At 42.5% G+C, this 19,059-nt stretch overlaps 2 protein-coding genes across 4 annotated transcripts in view; both read left to right on the top strand.

The window, feature by feature from the left end:
* Positions 1-6,094, top strand: part of mapk1 (mitogen-activated protein kinase 1) — a 38,002-nt gene extending 31,908 nt beyond the window's left edge. Inside the window, exon 9 of the mRNA XM_085295574.1 lies at positions 1,600-6,094. The gene's annotated coding sequence lies outside the window, so the exon portion shown is untranslated. The remainder of the gene's footprint in view (positions 1-1,599) is intronic.
* A 3,378-nt stretch (positions 6,095-9,472) lies between these two features.
* The window catches only part of ypel1 (yippee-like 1), a 30,547-nt gene continuing 20,960 nt past the window's right edge, over positions 9,473-19,059 (top strand). The window contains exons 1-2 of one of the 3 annotated variants that reach the window (XM_085295572.1): positions 9,473-10,059; positions 17,945-18,229. In XM_085295572.1, the coding sequence (XP_085151698.1) occupies positions 18,113-18,229 (117 nt within the window). In that variant the 5' untranslated portion in view covers positions 9,473-10,059; positions 17,945-18,112. Of the gene's footprint in view, positions 10,060-10,933; positions 11,203-12,857; positions 13,143-17,944; positions 18,230-19,059 lie in introns of those variants that run through there. The other 2 variants (XM_085295573.1, XM_085295571.1) reach the window with 2 other exon arrangements.

Genomic DNA, 19,059 nt, shown 5'->3' with positions numbered 1-19,059 from the left:
TTTCCACTGTGCATGTCTTGAAGCATAACACGAGTGCAGTGAAAGTGAGTCTGTTGTGCGACACCTCCCAGATTAGAGCACTGAGCATGTTTGCATTTTTTTAGTTCCTTGTTTCAGTATCTGCAGATCTGGTTATCTGTAAAAGTGCTGCCTTTCTGCGCTGCACTCATCTCCTGGGGCCTGGGCTGTCAAGCAAATGCATCATAGCCAGGGTAGCTTTCCATTATGTAGCTTTGCTTGATCTAACATCAGCAATCAGGCTAAAGGGTCACGTGAACACAGTTATCAGCTGCATAAGTCTACCCGGGGTTTATCTATGCAGCACGTTCACATGAAAGAGGAAGAGTTCAAACATGGACCGGGGTTAAAAATAAACGCGCTGTGAAACGTACAGGAAAAGTATAGCATTATAAAATTGACTGATTCTTATATAGTGCTTTATACAACAGCCTCATTCGCCCATTCATACAAGCACTTTCTTCTATGTTTAAGTGATGTGGGGTTAGTATCTTGCCCAGGGATATGTGGCTTGCAGACTGGAGCAGCCAGGGATCGAAGCACCGGCCTTCCGATCAGTAGATGCTGCTTTACCTCCTGACCTACAGCCTCCCCACAAAGCTACTATATGACTGTGTGCAGGCGTCAGCACTAGATCTGCCAGAAGGTTCGTTTTTGCCCCCTGCTGCAACAGCAGTAAGCGCCAAAATATTATTTTTGTAATTATAGGCGAGATTAGACTAAAATAACTATTTAAGTGTTTTATTAGTATTACAAATGATTTGGAGTGATTTCATCACAGATCAGAAAGGGAAAATATATTTCGAATCTACAAATAAATGGTACAACAAACACAATAACACAATAATGTGATTATCTTTGGACGTCGATGAAGTTTAAGACTGAAAAAGCACCATTATATTAAAAAAGTTTGAAGCCAGGATAAAAAGCTGTTAAGTGACTTCTCAGTATCACAGCTCTGTTATTAAGACACCTGCTGCTTCATTCATCAACCCTTTGAGGTCTTGCTTCTGCATTTAATCTCTATATTCTGCTACATAATGGTGGGCACGGTGAGCATGCTTCATTTTCTCTCTTTGAGTTGATCCGTTCTCTTCCGTTCGTTTAAAAAAAAAAAAAAAAGCGTCAGAATAAATAGCTGCACATGCGAAGGAGGAAATGGCGTGACTGACAAGCCAATCAGTCGTCGCCTGTACCTACATTTCTAGGGAGTTGCATACATGCCAGGTCACAGCATAGGGTTTGATTTATGATGTAACCGATGAGATTTAAGGCGGAAGTATAAATGATGACCCTGAAGCTGTGATATAATAATGCTACAGGGAGCTTTTTAAAACCATCTTTCTTACTGTCCCCACATGTTAAACTCTAAGTTGCCCACAGGTGTAAATGTGAGTGGGAATGGTTATCTGTGTGTGTTAGCCCTGCAACAGACTGGGGACCTGTCCAGGGTGTGCCCCGCCTCTCGCCCTACGACAGCTGGGATAGGCTCCACCCCCCCTCTGCTGGATGCTCAGTGTTATGAGTCTTGGGTTCAGTATGGCGGCTCATCACGGCGTCTCTGTTTCCTTCTCCTTCCAGATGATTCTGCGGACTGGCTCCTGCGTTGCCACTGCTCCTCCCCGCCTCCACACTGTTGCTGTGATATTTTATTATTCATTTTTATTTTATTTTATTTTTTTTAGTTTGGGTTTGTTTTTGTTTGAATGCTCCTCTGCCGATGTCCACATCTCCTGGATTCCTTGGGTCTCACTCGTCAAATCCACTTTGCTCAGGAATGGCGTCAGGAATCAATCAATCAGATCATCCTCCGTTTTGCTTTCTTTTTCTCTCGTTCTCTCTCGGAGGTGAGGACAGGTGAGGGGAGGGCGGGGTCACATCACAGCTTACAGGGGTGGTTGGGGTTGTGTGTTTTAAGCCAAGTTAAGCATTTTTTTTCTACCTGTGTGTCTCAAACAACAGGGGTTGGGGGGGGGGAGTTACTATTCAAGACCTTTAATGTCCAGTTGAATGATGGTCATAGACTAGCTGCTCTTTTCTCTGCCTTCATTGCACAAACAGCAGAGGGTTACATCTAAGGATCATTGATCGGAGTTTTCTAATGCTCGTCGCAGTGTTACAGGGGATGCAGTCTACGTTTTTTCTTCTATTTAGAAAAAAAATCCAAATTTAACAACCTGATTTATGCAATGAAATCACTGAATCAGCCAGAGGGTCTGCAGGCAACAAGCCATCAGTCAGTGAGGACCTATGTTTTATCAAACGCTGTATTTTAATTAACACACACAAGGCCCGAATGCAAATGTATACCTATAAAGACATATATAAATATATGGCCTAAAGAGTCTTAAGATATTTTAAAGGTGAGAATTAGGATTTCCTGTCTCATCAGCTGGAGGAGGAAAGTGTCCACCTTAGCTGTGAGGAATTTCCCACACGTCTGTATGTACAGGGTGGTGTTTTTCATGGTGGGTTGGGGGAGCTTTACCGCATCAGGACAAGAATTCAGTTACCGCTCAGCGCTTGTTTTGTCTGGAGGAAATGTTGTTGTGCCTCCCCGTTTCTTTGTCTTCTTCTCTTCTTCTTTGTGAGTTTCTGTTGATCTCTCTCTGTCTCTCTCTCTCTCTCGCCTTGTTAGAATAAAACTGTGCCCTTTGCATGACTGTTAAAAGCTCTGTATACAAAGACGACGATGTTAAGTGCCACACAAACCGGGCGGATCTGCCGGGAGAGCGCCCAGGCTCTGTCCGTTCTATCTTTTGTGGTATATCACACTTTACACACTCACGGTGCTTTTTGTCCTCTTTCTTTCTGTCGCTTTCACAACCTCTCTGTCCATTTTTCTTCTGTCTTGTTTTTTCTTTATTTCTTCAGATTTCAACTTTTTGTTTCTTAGATAAACTCCATCTGCATGCTGTGAGACATCTTGTTGTGGTTGCAAATAGGAGAATAACCATATAACTGTATTTATGCCAAACACACACACACACACACACACACACACACACACACACACACACACACACACACACACACACACACACACACACACACGTACGTACGTTTCCTGAACCTGACAAATGGGATCCAGGCATTATAAAGTTAGAAATTATACTCAGATATAACAGATCATGCTTGTTTTGTTGTGGGGTTTTTTGTTTTTTGTTTTTGCTTTAAATTGCACATTTTAACGCTGATAGCCGTTAGCAGCGTCAGCGCCAGCAGCCGACTGCAGTAAAACTAAAAAAACAAAAAGAAATGCAGCAGAAGTCAAGACCATAATTCCACTTTTTGTCAGTAACTGCTGATTAAAGACTGTTGAATTTGAAGGTTTTATTTCAAGTGAGAGGAGCCTAAAAATAACACGTGTGTGTGTGTGTGTGTGTGTGTGGATTTGGAAACTTTTGGGGAGCAAAAGCGGGATGAAATCCCCAAAGCTTCAGCTTGTTTAAATCTATTCGGCTTTAATGGCACACCTGACCTTAGGTTGGGTTGCAGAACTGCATATTCAAATTGAAACCTCTTGGTAAGGTGTGCATGACTCGTGTTAGTTACGATATTAAAACATTTCAGAGTACATCAAATTTAAAATCTACCTGAATGGATTCTTCAAGAATCTGACTCTGCTGCACTTAAAGTACAAAATTGAAATCTTTTATTAAAAGATTTTTCCTTTTTCCCCCCTGCATGTGGTCAGTCGCAGAGGTAAACTCATGATTTTTATGTTTCTCTGAGGAGACGAGCCAAGTTTAAGTCGTTTTAAAGTTGATCTCCCCGAGGGCGGAGCTGCTCTGGTCGATAATAAATCACAGAGCCAAAGAACCTCAGTTTTACTTTTTTAGTTCTGACCTAAATGACATTAGACTGAAGCTGAGCGGAGCCACGACAGGACGCCGGAGCTCTGCTGAGATGCACTCAAGCCATAATCGGTCAGCCAGCCAGCCCATTGCACCTCTGACTGTGATGTCACGGCGTACTGACACCTCCCTCGAGTACACGTCAACATCACTGCAGCCACGTGATGTTACGCCAATGAAAGTGGCAAAAACGAACGTTAAGACTCGAGATTAACGCGCTGACTTAAGACGAAAGCAAATGTTTTCTGGGTCTGCTGAGTTTTCTGGAAAGAACATGTAACTTTGCACAAACTGACGGATAATTGGAGTCGTCTTTAGAGCGAACCGTTCATTGAGAAGCAAAGATGGCAAATTGAGAAAAATGAGAATCCATGAATGGACACAAGCTTCAGGTAATAAATGAAGTGATGCAGTTTTAAAGGTACTTTCTGCAGTGACCCTCTGCAGAGTTTAATGAACTTTTACCACTAGGGGCAGTGTTACCCATCGATGTGTTCAGATAGTTCCAGATATGTGCCCCTTTTCTCGTAAATTTAGTTTTAGCCCTGCCCTTTTCCCTAGAGGCCGGTTCGCGACCTCCTGTCAGTGTCTGTTTAGATCACTACTTTGACTTAATAACAGCACGCAGCTTCCTGCAGCCTCTCACCAACCATTGTTCTACCACAGCATTACTCATCAGTCGACCTTACAGCAGCCGCTCAAAATCGTAACCTGATGAGCTGTGGATGCTCTAAGCCTGTGTGACTGAAGCCCTTAAGCTCACCTGGTTTCATTGCGCCATCTTGTGGTATAAACTCAGATGGCAGTACAGCTGGCCCCCAGTTCAGTTTCTGCTGATATTGCATAAACACGATAGGAAGGTGTTCTGAACGTGAAGTCAAAGAAGCTGATTCTTCATTCTGCTGACAAAAAGTACCTTTCAACACGTTTTTCCACCAAGACAAACTTTATTGTAGTTTTTAAAACAAAATCAAACAAATCAGCATCAGAGGAAAAAAAGAAAAATCCACATAAAGAGGACACACCTCAAACCTTGACTGCTTTACAGAAGAGAGTAAAACTTTGTGACTTTCAAAAGTTCAAAAAAAAAAAAAGGTCCAGCTGAACACATTTCCCCAGTGATCAGGGTAAAACTGCGTGGTCTTTCAGTAAACTCACAGACCTGTACAAATAAAGTTTGCTTTGTAAATGTATACTTTAATCTTTTGGATCAGATTTCCCTCTTTGCTAACATCTGAAAAAATATTATTTTTGGTTCAGTTTGCAGAGATTTACCTAAAAAAAATATAGTTCATGACCAAAACTCTGATGCAGAAATGACAGTTTTTGCACTCAAATTAAAAGACGCTGAGATTCGTCTGTCCCAGTGCTCCAGCGCTCGCTGCATACACCCGTCTGTCACACGATTATTAAATGCACTTGCTTCTACAGTACTTGGGATGGGACTTGTAATCCGAGGTGCCTGCCGGGACTTGACTCGCCTGTAGATAGCCTTTTTTGGGGGGGCGGGGGGGTTAGCGAGAACATTAAGGGCACTGGAAATCTTACTGGGATTAGTTGTATAAAACAAAAAAAAGCTTCTGCTGAGTTCTTTGTGCAACCTGTCTGTTTGTGCCTTTTTTGATAGTCTTGATATCTGAGATTTGATGTGCAGCTTTCGTTCAGTCGGGAATCCGTTGTAATTGCAGTATATGCGCTTAAAAATGAATACAATCAAGTCTGGGGGGTGGGAGGGGTTCGGGGGTTATCCTTACCTTTCATTTCTGTAAATTTTAAAGAGATTTGTTGCCACAGCTGTGTGATTTGTGACTGTATTGAAAAGATGAAAAGCAAACATTTTATTTTATTTTTTTGTGTAACACTTTTTTGAGATTTTTTTTTTCCTTTTTGGGGGGGGGATGTTTTTGTGCAGATATTTTTATTGTAAAATGAATGTTATGTTTCTATCAGACACTAATCTTGTTTGAGTTGTCTCCAGTGGAACTACTTCACTCTGTATGTTTTGATCAGTATAAACCTTTAATTGTGTAGTTAACATTTCTGAAAGGAAAATAAATAAATAAATAAATAAGATCCTTGGTTGTATTTTTAAGGGTTTCTCTTCAACCTGCCATAGAAATTGTTCTGAATTGATTGGTCAGTTTTATTTTGCTGTCGTGTGAAGGATTTGACTTGAACGAAGCGTTCACTATTATTAAAGACTGACTGCTACTTTGAAAGATCTGTTCTTTAATGTTTTTCTTTGCAACTCTGCCATGACAATTAAATAGACATTAAAGTTTGTGCTGCGTTTGAGGTGTTTCCTGCCAGCACGTATCAGTCCTGGATTCTAATTGGTTGTTGGACAAGCAGAGGTACATGCGGCTGCAAGTCAACTCTACTCGGCACCAAACCAAACCCAAAAAAGTACTCATGGCCGAAATGTTTGACAGCATTACTAATTTAGTTTCATCTGCTTTTATGCTTCAGTTTGTTTTTAACATCGTTCTTCACTTTATCATTAACTGATAAAAACAAACAAAAACAGCTCTGCACACTGACTCCAACTGATGATTTAATCCTTACAACTTTTATTTAAAAGCAACATTTCCATCGTGCTGAGGAGGAGACATGTTTGAGGAAGATCAACTGGATAAAAAACTTTGCTTTAACCACAGAAAACCACTGGAGGCGCCGTCTTCAGCTAAAAGGATACTTTAGGTTTATTTTGTAAGCTGAGTGGGCCCCAAAACGGAGCGATGTCCCGGTGTCTGGAAAAACGCACAACCAGTCCGAATGAAAAGGCTGGAAATCTATAAATACCTGAAATACGGAGTACAGCCTGTAGAGGGCGCTATTAAAAAAAAACACACACACACATGGCAGAAAAACTTTCCAAAGGGAGAAAATCCTTAAAGATGTTTGGTTTTTTTAGTTTTTTTTTTAAATGTGGTGTTTAAATGAAGCTCTAATGCATCTTATACAATGAAATATTTTTCTAGTATAAACAAAGACATTACTTTTTTGTATAATTTGGGGGCTTTTTCATTTCAGTTAAATAGTTTTAATACAAATGATTGATTACAGGCTGATTGACAAATACTATCCCAGTTACCCAAATACCATCTCCCTGGTCCTGATCTCTAAACCTACTGATGGTGAATTCTACAATTTTAATGCCAAGTGTGGCGTAAAAATCTGATGGAATAAAAATGACGTATCCACAATCACTAAATACTGGATTTAATATAAGCAAGAGCCCCCAAATCCAAATAACACCTGTGACTGACACCTCCCATCACTCACAGCAGTGTTTGCCTTGCTCCTAACACACTGCCTGTAAGTGCATTCCAGACTCAATAATGACATTCCTGACAGTTGACAGGCTGTTGTTACTCTTTCTAATGGACGTTTTGGTGCTTCAGAGGGCTTTTCAAACCAACAAATGATACAAAGAGGCAGAAACGTTCAATAAAAGCACAGAGCATATGGAACATGTTGGAGTCCACATTGAGGGATTAAAGTTTCCTTTGAAACTACATTCTTTCCTGTGCCAGGAACCCATTTCAAGCACAGCCCCAAGGTGCTTCTGTCCAGTCACAGGCTGGATCGGCTCCCTTTAATGAAAGTAGGCTGGATGATTATTTCCGCCTGAAGTCTTTACAGTGTCAAGGATGAGGTTTGTCCTGTCACAATGTTTAAGAACGCATTAAAGCAGTATCATCTGCATACATAAAATACTCTTTAAAATATTAATAAAAAAGCAGATTAATAGTCCACAAAGTGTGTAGTACATGCAGCAGAGTCGGTCCTGAGTCTTCCACCTACCTACAGGGTTGGTGGGCAAATTGCAGGGGGTCTATATGATGCTCGTTTTGTGAGACCATGTACCTCTCACCAGGTGTTCAAAGCACTTTGTGACCAGTGATGTGTGACTGCTCTAAAGTCTTTGTGGACTTGATGGCAAATACTATTAATAGTAAATAAAAATGACTGATCATAAGGACAGAGATGCTATATTTTATTTGAAGATATATTTTCCCAGCTTCTTCTGTTTATTTTCATGATCTTATATGATCATCATTGTATACTCATCGTTTTCTGTCCCAAACTGTTACCTGTGTTTTCTTTGAACTTCAGCTGGGATACATTGGTACTTTTCTTTTCTTTTTTTGTAAACACTCGAAATATGTGTCATCTTCTCATTAAATGAGTAGGAGGGGTCACATCAGCATAAAAGTATTTACAAAGATTTAAGCATGTTTCTCAGATTCAAAACCTAATGGCATTTGAGGATTTATTGATTTATTTATTTTTAGTAGCATAATCTTTTTTTTTTAGAGGAAACAACAACTTCAGCAGTTTTATACTGTCTTTAGGAAAAAGTCATCCATAGAGAATTTATCACCTAAAGCGGGACCAAACCAACTTCAAAGGGGACCAGAAGTATTCACGTTTTAGTAGTACTCAGTGTGTCCGGTAGGTGGTGCTGCGGTACAGTTTAATATGATGTGCTGCGGCATGTCCCGTGACTGATTCATAAATTCAAAACCTCATTCACTTTTTTTCAGCTACAAACCAAAGCAGGTCAGAAGTTCGAGTCTTTTGCTTTTAATTTTGTAGTAAATTTAAAAAGCATCTTCGTTCATACTTATTAATATATTAATATCGCAGAGAGATGTAAATTTAACCCATGACATTTACGAAGGTAAAAGCAGATTTTGCTGTATGAAAGCAAAAATATATTCAAAATTATTCAAACCAAAAATAACTGCAGTGAAGACGTCACTGAGCAGCGATCAGATGGATTCATTTCTGACGGCTTTGTTTACCAGCTTTGTTTCGACCACGTGCTTGCAATGTGTCCACGCATGCGCACTAAAGTATTGTTCTTATGGCACGCGTATCGGTGGCGCGCGCAGCCAAAAACAACCACCAGCCACGCGGGCGCGCAGCCACTTCCCTGCCCTCGAGTTGATTGGTTGTCATCGCGTCTCCCCGCCCTCCGCTGCAGCTGATTGGGTACATGGAGATCTTTCTCCTCGCTGATTGGACTCTATTTGTAAAGCAGGCTTTGTAGCTAGGCTGCTGTTGCCTTCACGTACCTCTCCAAACAGCGAATTTTAAGGACGAAAAAACACAAAAAACACGTCTTTATTTGCCTTTGTGTGAAGAGTAACAGCGAAATGTTCCTTGTCACAGTGCTGTTTGACTGGCCCGGTAAAGGTTGTATGACATGTAACATATGAAGAGTCATAACACAAATGAAAGGAGAGGGACGATTGGTTAGCCAGCAAAGAGATGCAGGAGTGAATTGTGGATACATATTGTAGATTTTACTCTCTCACTTTTAAGCCACAAATTATACAGCTAAGAAAAAAATAATAATTAAAACACCAGAAAACGAATAACGTGAAATAAATGGAAGACAGAAAACTGTTTAAGCTCCTGTTTGTTTCTTGGATAGTTCTAGAAGTTTGCATTTGTGTGTGTGTGTGTGGGGGGGGGGGGTTCTTTCATTTCTCATTCTTGTGCTGAAGTTGGATTCCGCGTGGTTTTCTCACGGGCTGTGTCTGACACCCGCCATTTCCTGCGACACTTAAACGCATCACCGATAGATGGAGATAAAACTGCGCCTTTTCTGCACTTTTTTTGCTGAAGTTTTCCTTCTAAGCGTGCGGCGCTGACGCTAAAGAGAAGCTGCAGACACCGAGGCGACGCTTATAATTGACAGATCCGCGGCCGTGAACGCGGCTGTGCGCGCATCAGAGAGCTAATTAGGATTTCAGTATAAAAAAGGCCGCAGTCGGGACAGCTCGGCCTGTCCTGCCGCTGATGTCGGAGAGCTGAAGGTACAGAGGTGCACCCCAGCATGCACTCGCTCTGATCCCAAACAAGCGGATGGGATTTGGGGATTTCGCCCACGCTGCACTCTTCACGCTTTTGCTTTGTGAACGCATTGAAACTCCAACGAGGACACTGATGTTTCTGGAGACTTTAATGGCTCTGGGCTCGACCTAAAGAGGCTGCTGCTGCCTTTATGGGACGGTGAAGCTATCCTCATTTATTTTATTTTATTTTAATTTATTTCTTTTGTTTGTTTTCTAAACTGGTATCCACACTGCTGGTTCAGAGGGAAAAGCTTCGATTTCTTGGCCGGGTTGTTTTGGTTCTCTGACGGGGAGGAAGGTGAAGAGTTTTTGGGGTAAGTGCAGAAGCAGTGACCTGCTGGAGGACACGCATGTACTGGTCAGATACACCCGTGCTGTGGTGCTTTTAGAAGAGTGTGTGCAGATCTTGTCACACTCTATTTCCTGTTGCACCAGAGGAGTTTTTCCGTATTTAAAGCCTGCTCTGCGTGTCTGTGGGGCTGGTTTAAACTGTCTGACGCGTCGGGGAAGAAATAAAAATCAGGTGTCACCCTCTAGAATTTGAGATGATATCATTTAGTCCCCATTGTGGAAGTCCGTGGTCTTACAGGATGGCAGCTCGGGTGGATTTATGTAACCGTGGGGCTTTACCAATCTGCTTACATTAATTATAAGGTTACAACATCCTCTCCTTTAATGGGACACGTTTTGTAATTTGATCTCCAAGTTGTGTTCAAGAGCAGAAAAAAGCACGGTTTGCCGCTGCTTTCAGCTGATTATCTGCGCTGCCTTCATCACCACCACCATCATCATCGGTGCGCTTTTTTGGCTGCAGATCTCGGTCAGATTTGTGTGTGTGTGTGTGTGTGTGTGTGTGTGTGTGTGTGTGTGTGTGTGTGTAGGTAGGAGGGGAGGGCTTATAATGCCACGTGAACGGGCGACAAAAACACAGCGAAAGGACGGATTTCATAACGTCCACGCGCATTCTGCCTGCACCTCTTGAAGGAAGCTGCAATATTGTGTTTACATGCATCATCATCATCATCATCATCAGCCGCCCTCGTGGTGAAGCAATATCGCCCCTCAGGGTTTGTTACAACACGACAGTCCTCACGATACAGTTCATTATTATTGTTATGAAACACTTTAAAAATAAACAAAAGGAGAAACATGAAATGTTGTTTAAGGTAAGCGCGCCCACGACGCCAGGAGCGGAAGGGTAAGAAGAGGACAAGCTGTACTATTTAATATGAGACCTTTGTTAATGTTTGGTGTGATCATTCGTGGCGTCCTGTTCCAGATGTGATGTCCAGTGACAGGATGATGCAGCGCTGACACATAAACAGCGCAGCAGCAGCAGCTGCAGGAGGAGGAGGGGGGTGAGGAGGAAGGCTGCTGTTTTTGTGCCTCTTATTCCATAAAAACATCTTCATCACGTGACAGAGCATTGAAGGAACCTGCTGGTCTTTGTCACAGTGGTAGGCTTTGTTTTATCGCCTATGTTGTTGCCTCTTAGAAAAACGACCGTTAATTATTTCGTTATTACTCAGTTATGACGTTTCCGGATGATGTAAGTCTGACTGTTTAGTTGTAAAGAACATGAAAACAATCATTTTCTTAGTTCTATTTGGTTAACTCACAGATTCATTATTATTGATCTTGAAATAATTAATCATCGGGGTGATTGGAGGGAACGCAAACGCATCATCTTCTTCATTTAACTCGAAGATCCGCAGGTGGGGAACCGAGCTGCACACACACGAGTGTGTCTGATTTTTATTTTGCTTTGTGTGTGAAGTAGAGGACAGAATCCAGATTCATATTCTCATCTTGTATTTATTTACACATCCGGGTGTCTGCGCGCTCCTACCTCCCTTTTGTGGTGCGTTCAAGCCGCATGGGAAATAATCTCGACAGTAAAAACAATAACATGTAGGGGGGGTGTTCTCCCTCCTTTGTGTGGTCTCCAAGCAGAAATATGCGATTGTCTTTTCTGGGAAATAAGTAGATGACAGTCTGTCACAGCAGAAACACAGACATCTAAAGAGTGATACAAGGAAACCGTGATAATGCCATTTATGACCAATTTCAGACTCGCAAAGAGAAAAACTCTGGCTGAACATGTGGGTGGAAGACTCTGGGAACATTTTGTTTTATAAAACCAAATTAAGCAGCATAAATCCATCCACAAAAACAATTTCTACTAATCATTTAAACAACGATTTAACAATGTAACCTAAATAACAAGAAAAAAATTGAGGCACCAATTTTCATGGCTCTGCAGTTATCTCCACTGGCATGCAGCCTGCCTCCTTTACCTCTCACACAGTCCAGCAAAAACCTCTGACTGCCTCTGGCATGTTTGGAGGGGACCAAATTTGTGCTTCTTTAGCTTGCTAGCTGTCATGTCTCATAGATGTTGTTGCACTTTGGCACATATTCCAGCTGAAGCCATATGCCAGATGGCTTTCTGCTGGTATTGAGCTAAAATAAGAAAGTGATTCTTTCCCTGTCCAAGCAAAAGTCAAATCTGATCCTTTCTGTGTGGTGTTTGCCAGGCATTTCGGCTTCCTCCCATGGTCCAAAAGCATGTTAGGTTAATTGGTGATTGGAAATTGGTTGTAAACTGCCAGAAGGCAAGGATAAGCTCCACCTTCCACATGACTCTGAAGTGGATAAGCAGGATAAGAATAAAGCAAGGATGGATCGTTGACTAAAAATTCCAAGTATGGCTTTCCAAAAGGATCCAAAAGCATTTAAAGTTTCAAAAGAAATCTTGTAAATATGGATATAAATACTAATTAGTGGAAATCACATTTTTAAAAAATAGTCGAAAATACTTTGGTAATCTAAAGTAAATGAAGTACAAATGTACCAGTAAACAAAGACAAATATTTACAAGATTAAAGTTTACAAATAAACTTTAAAACAGAGTTGTGCTTTTTATAAAATAAGAGTTCTCAAAGGGTGGATTTAAAGAGAATGGCAGGCATTAAAATCGCACAAACACACCATTTTACCTTGAATTGCGCTCTTAATCTGGAATCCATCTTTCCCAAGGGAGCCTGAAGGCAGCACAGACATCTATTGGTCAGCTGGGCTGTTAATCAAAGCTCACGCTCCCTCCCACGTGGTGACGTCCTCGTAAAGTAACCAGGCCAGTCCATTGCGCACACAAAAGGCACAACAAAAGCCCGTGTGGGGAAAAATGAGAACCGTCATCACCCAAAGGAGGCAACAATAAGTTCCCATCTGGCAGCATCACCCATGGACCAGAGCCTGGGACGCCGACAATCATTTCTTTAAGTCCAAAAAGCAACAAGAAGTGCAAAAACCCCCAACAACAACACCTCTCTGTCTCTTCCTCCAGCAAGCAGTTTTCCACCGAGCTGCGCTCTGCTCAGATCTGATCCAGGTGGTGAGTACAGCAGCAGCTGAAGCGCCGTTTGCCTAAAAACTGAAAGAAAGCAGCAGCCGAGGTTCTGTGTGCGCTGGATTCAGAGACAGCGCCAGGCTCAGAAAAACAAACAATGAAAGCAGACAGCAACACTGTTGCGCCTGAGCTGGCGTCGTGCTCTTTGTTGGGCATAAACAAATTTAGAAGAGGAGCAGGAGGAATTGGGAGGGCTGCAAACGCGTCTAACGGTCAGATTAACTGCTTTGGATCGTAAGACTTTCAGCGAAAACGCATGTTATCGGCTTGTTTTGGTTGGACTCAGTGATGAAGGGAGCGAGTCTTTTGTCTGGACACTCTTCCTGTTAGTGGTTACCAGAGACGCACACTGTGCTGCCTCTTTGTTTTCACTTTGCTCAGTGCGAATGTCAGCTGTTACCTGTCCTCTCCACTCACATTGCCACCCTTTTAAAATATCTTTCTGCTTTTAATTTTTTAAAAGCAGAAAGATATTTTTGTTTAATTAAAAAACAGAAGCAGAAGGTGAGATGGCAGGCGATGGAGTGCATGGACACAATAAGAGGAGGAGACAATGTTGCAGGATTCAAAGCGTCGTGTTTAAAGTGTTTTATCAGCACTTTTATCTGCAAAACTCCAGAAATGTTAAAGTTTCATCAAAGAAACAGAACATGTGGTTTAAATGGCCTGAAGTGTGTGTGCGTGCGTTTGTGTTTACCTTCATTGTGTACGTGCCACTGGGGTTAAACTGAGCTAGTTCAGAGGGGATTTTGTCCTTTTCATGCAGGGATTAGGCCTCGGCACCTGTGCAGATTATACTGTATGTATGTAAACGTGGCTCTCTGCGTGGGGCCTCTGTGGGCCAGAGTGTGTCTGCATGTCAGGTTTTTACCTGGCTGATTGTGTGTGTGTTTTTGTGTATGCATACGTATATATTCGTGTGTTTGTGTTTGCAGAGCAGCCATGCTTCATGCTGCTTCCTGTTGAGTTGCGGAAGTTCCTTTGTTTTCTGTCTGGCTGCTGGCTTCTGTCTCGGTGCTGCTCTTCCTGTTGCGGCACATTGAGCTCAATTGGAAACTTCTCGAGCCTTTTTAATTGTTTTCCCTCGCAGGGCCGCAGGGTTATTGTTTTGAGGGGATTTCTGTCTAACGGGGCAACCTTTGCTATGCAGAGATTATATTAAGAGAGGCGTGTGGTGGATTTTTCCTTCACTTAGCAACTCTTGAGAGATAAAAGTGAAAGTCTGAGAGTTTGGGTGTACAATGTGCTGGTTGGTGTTTGAATGGGGAAATATGATCCACAGAGTCGGATTCACCGTATATTTCAGTCAACATGGGAAATGTGAGCCAGAGAATTTGCAAACTTCAGGAATCCTCACGCTCTGGTTTCATAGGGGGCGCTGGTGAGCCCGAAAATATAAACATTTCATATTCTTCATCCAGTTTTCAACATGATTTTAATAGGCCAGGGTGAGAGAGGGAAACACATCTCTGTGGGTATCAGGAACCTCACAGCACCATGGGTCCCTTTACATCCTCGGCCATTTTTATTTGGGAGAATTTTGGCTTCCCTGCAAGAAAAACAGAAGTGTGTGAATGTCATTTCATACCCGTTTGGAGGTGTTGTTGATATGCATTTGTCTCAGTCATTTAGCACAATTTACCACCATTTATGGAGGATGAGCTCACGATGCGCCCCCTACTGCACCCCAACCTGAACTGCAATCACATTGCAATGGGACAAACAGGAAGGGGAATGCATGTCCTGGATCTATAAAGGCACCGTTTGTAACATCTATGTAGCCATTAACTGTGTTTATCCATCCAATTATGGTAACCATGCCAACCCAACTGACATTCACAGTTTAGTCAGATGACGTTAAAGCTGTGTAGTTTTGGGAAATCTAATCTAAAGTCCTCAAGATTTATCAAGATCCAGCCGGGTGTGTTTACCACGGTTAATTTTATCTCCCTTAACCTAGTAACCTTAGTTAACCCGATTAGCATTCCGTTAGCCCTGCATGTTTAGGGGCTGAGGACTTTGACTCTCTGGTAAAGTTACTGCGTGTTGCTCATTTCCTGAAAGTCAGTAGTTCAGCAGAAAAAGGCTTAAAAAAATCCATATGAGGGAAGATGCACTTTGTAAATCAGTAACAAAGTTAAACACAAGCAGGCAAAGATGACTTTTCTCAGCTGTCGGTGGAAACTTAATCAGCGCTAAAAGCACAGCAAATATTAGGCGTGCATTCAACAGGTGTCCAGAAACTCGACACCAGTGTTCAGGTGCTCTGCGCCTCCTGGCTGCTGATACACTGCTGCAAATCAATACATGTACCTTCAATCAGCCAATCAATCAGTCCATCACCTTTAGCACCTTCAATCAGCGTGTGCTCTTCACATGCAGCAACCAGTAAAATAGAAAATGACACAAAATATGATTTTTAAAAATGAATACAATGCTATTTTTAGCACCATGCACAGCAGTGAATGTTTGTCTGCAGAGCTGAACAGTGAGTGGGTCTGAATGTGTTCAAATCGAATTCTGCGTGAGTTCCACTGCACCTTTAAAAGTTACAGCAGTGATTCATTTATTTTGTGTAAATGTGGAGAAATGCCTCAGTAAATAAAAATGTGTTTTCTGGCCTGGCTACAATGCACAAACCTAACGATTAATCATGATTATTCTGAGAAGTTTAAAGGTCAGGACACCGAGTGGGTGGGGCTTTGCATTAGCTCTTCGTGGGTTTACTCGTTGCAGTTTAGTTTGCAATGTTTAGCTTCAGGTTAGTTTTATTTTCTGAATTTTATAAAAGTGCGGGTTTTACTAAGGGCCAAGATACGATGCTCACAATAGCAAAATGCAACAGTTTGTGAAGGAAGTTGAGTCACAGTCCGGTGGACATCCCAGTAATCACACACTCCAAAGCCTCGTGAGGCTGGTTGTGTCACAAACCCGACCACACTGGGGGGAAAACTAAAACTAAGAACACTTCCTCAGTTTTTCTATTTGCTTTTAGTTTGGCGAGCACAAAATATCCTCTCATTTTATTCTTTTATCCAAGTCTGTTTGTGGGATGTTTTCAACACCTACTTTTAGTCTTTTCTTGATTTAGATTCAGTCCAGGATCACAGCCTTGGTGTCTGGGATGGGGCTTGTTCAGGCATGTCCGTGGAAGTTTGAAATCTGGGAAAAAGTCTGCATGCTGTTTGGATCTGGTTTAATAATTAAATGCATTTTAAAACATTCTTGCAAAGACCTTTGCAAACTTTTGTGATCATATTTATTCATTTTAACAAATGTGGGGACACAGTTTGCTGTGGGAGACCCCTGCCAACACAGACTTCTGATTGTGTATGGAGAAGCGATATGTGTGGTGGTGCTGTTAGCAGAAAGCAAAAGATGGAGCAAACCAAATCAAAGGAGGCAGAGGGGGAGAGATCGATTACACTGAGCTTATTTAGGCTCGGTTTCTAGCCTGCACAGGTGCGCTTAAATGAATCTAACAACTCCCCCTACCTGCACAGTCCCACAGGAAGCGCAGAGTAACCGTAGCAGTGTGAAAGTAACATCTGCATGTCAGTGCAGTTCCAGGAGCCGACGAGTCCCCGCAGGACATTACATCCTAACGAGATCATCAATGTCACTCACTTCACCTGCAAGTGGTTTTAATGTTGTGGCAGATCTGTGCAGGTCTGTCACTCCGGGCTCTCTTTTTTTTTCTTTTTGAGGTTAAAAAAATTCCACATATGCATTTTTATGTGAGCATTAATCTCTTATTGGTCAGCTGGGAGTCGCATGCTTGCAAACAGGAGTAGGAGGAGGAGAAGGAAGACTCCACGTGGGTGGATGTTTAGCATCTGTGTAGATCTGCAGACGTGTTTTTCGTGAACCCCTTTCAAAGCTCGCACCTATTATCGGGCCTCTGTTTCATTATCTCAGCAGCTGTGCTGGTGTGCAGTTTTTACTGCGGCGCTGTAGGCGCCTGCTTTCACTTTTACCTCTGAAACCTTTGCAGACAGTCGTGCCTCTTTCTTCTTTAAACGCCACGTTCCAAGATAAGGCCAAGAGATGTGACTAATGGTATCCTTTGACATAAAATCCCAGAAAGTTGATTCATATAAACAAACGTTTCATCAGTCAGCCAAGTTCATTCCAGACTGAAGAAATCACTCGGCTGAGTGATGCAACACTTCTCCTACTGAAAACACTGCCTGGATCGTTCGGCGTGCATTAACATACTTTGACATCAAGTGTCCAACAAAAATGATTATGAGCCATTTGTTCGTGTAAATTAATGACATGAGAGGAAAACTTATCGAGCTACTTGAAAAACTGACATCTGAGCAGCATTTCCTTAAGTTTCTACAGGCACAAGAGTTGGTGCCGAGTTTTAGATTCGAAATCCTGTATATTTTTGTCTTTTGAACGATTTTTGTTTCTCCTGAGAAATTCCTCTGACTTATCTCCAAGCTGCTGATCTCTTCTCACATCTTTCAGTCTAAAGAGACAAAATGAAGACAGGCTGGTTTCTATCATGTGCTGTGAAGAAGAAAATAGTTTGAGAGCAGGTGAAACGTGTTATGTGGCTTCTGACTCGTTGTCATATTAAGTTACATAACCATGCAGCCGTGTTGGTCGGGGACAACATGCGACTGTAATCACTTAATAGATGTTTCTAATCAAATGATTGCTCCAGTGAACGAGCTGTTTATATTGGAAATGCAATTAAGCTCACGAGCGCTATAAATAGGAAGTGCGGAACGTGCCGCTCACCACATCATCTCTTTCCTTTTCCCACTTATCCGCAGGTTTGATTTTCTCCCGTGGTGTCTGTGTGGAGCGTGCCACACACCCACTCCACAACAACGACGGCTTTTGCTTGCATCTTCCAGTGTTTCTTCTGTCAGCAAGTCCAGCAGAGCTGCAACTCTTCCAGTGCCAGCCCTGACACCAGCGAGGAGCCCTGCCCCACTGACATGGTGAAGATGACCAAGTCTAAGACCTTCCAGGCTTACCTGCCGTCCTGCCACCGCACCTACAGCTGCATTCACTGCCGAGCACATCTGGCCAACCACGACGAGCTCATCTCAAAGGTATGACGGCTCCACACGAGCTTGCACTTGTCTCACAAATCTCACAGCAGCTACCCTTGGTGCCATCCCGAAGGTCAACTAGAGAGAAATATTACATTAGTGCAGCGTGCTTAAAACACCCTGATCAGCAGCGAGTGTTGGCCCTCTCCTTAGAGCTATAAATAAAAGCTGCGAGTGTCGGCCCATTCTGTAAGCTATAAATAAGCGTGGATAACGTGATGTAGTCGAAGAAGCAAATGTAGGTTACTGTGGCACAGTAAACTGTTTTTAGCCATACTGTCTGTTTGAAGACACGTCATGACGTGAGAGCAGAACAGAGAATTAATCTGAGCGAGCGCCAGCAGGCTGCTCCGCGCCGCACACTCGTGTTTGTTTGACTACTATGGTGACCAGCATGCCGCAGGAACTTCTCGTAATCTGCCGTGCTCGCCTGAGCTGACAGAAAATTTTAGTTATATAAAATCTAAAATGCGAGTTTGGAAGAGCTACGAGACGGGAGTCTGTCGATAAATGGGTCTCTCGAATCCCATAAACTGGCCTCGCTTCCTGAGCTCATAGCCTGAAGCCGGTGTGGAAGTGCATAAACCTGCAGTGTTCACGAAGGCCAGCAGGGGGCGAGACATTCAGTTGCAGGGTGAGTCCACCTTGTTATTGACAAACCGTTACCGTATGAGTGTGAGGTGTCCTTTAATTGATCGCATCTGGTTTCAAAAAGCTACCATGGCGATGGCCGAAATGTGTGATGTCACTATCGCTATGTCCGTCTTTAATATACAGTCTATGGTTGAGCGTTCTTTAGCATAGTGACTAGCGCAGTTCACTCTGTTATA

The sequence above is a fragment of the Mchenga conophoros genome, linkage group LG12 (assembly GCF_057382185.1).
Source record: "Mchenga conophoros isolate Kocher_MC1m ecotype Shallow Benthic linkage group LG12, M_conophoros_male_GT1.1, whole genome shotgun sequence".
Classification (NCBI taxonomy): Eukaryota; Metazoa; Chordata; class Actinopteri; order Cichliformes; family Cichlidae; genus Mchenga; species Mchenga conophoros.
Note: the sequence above shows the minus strand (reverse complement) of the source record. Positions and strands in the feature narration are given on the sequence as shown.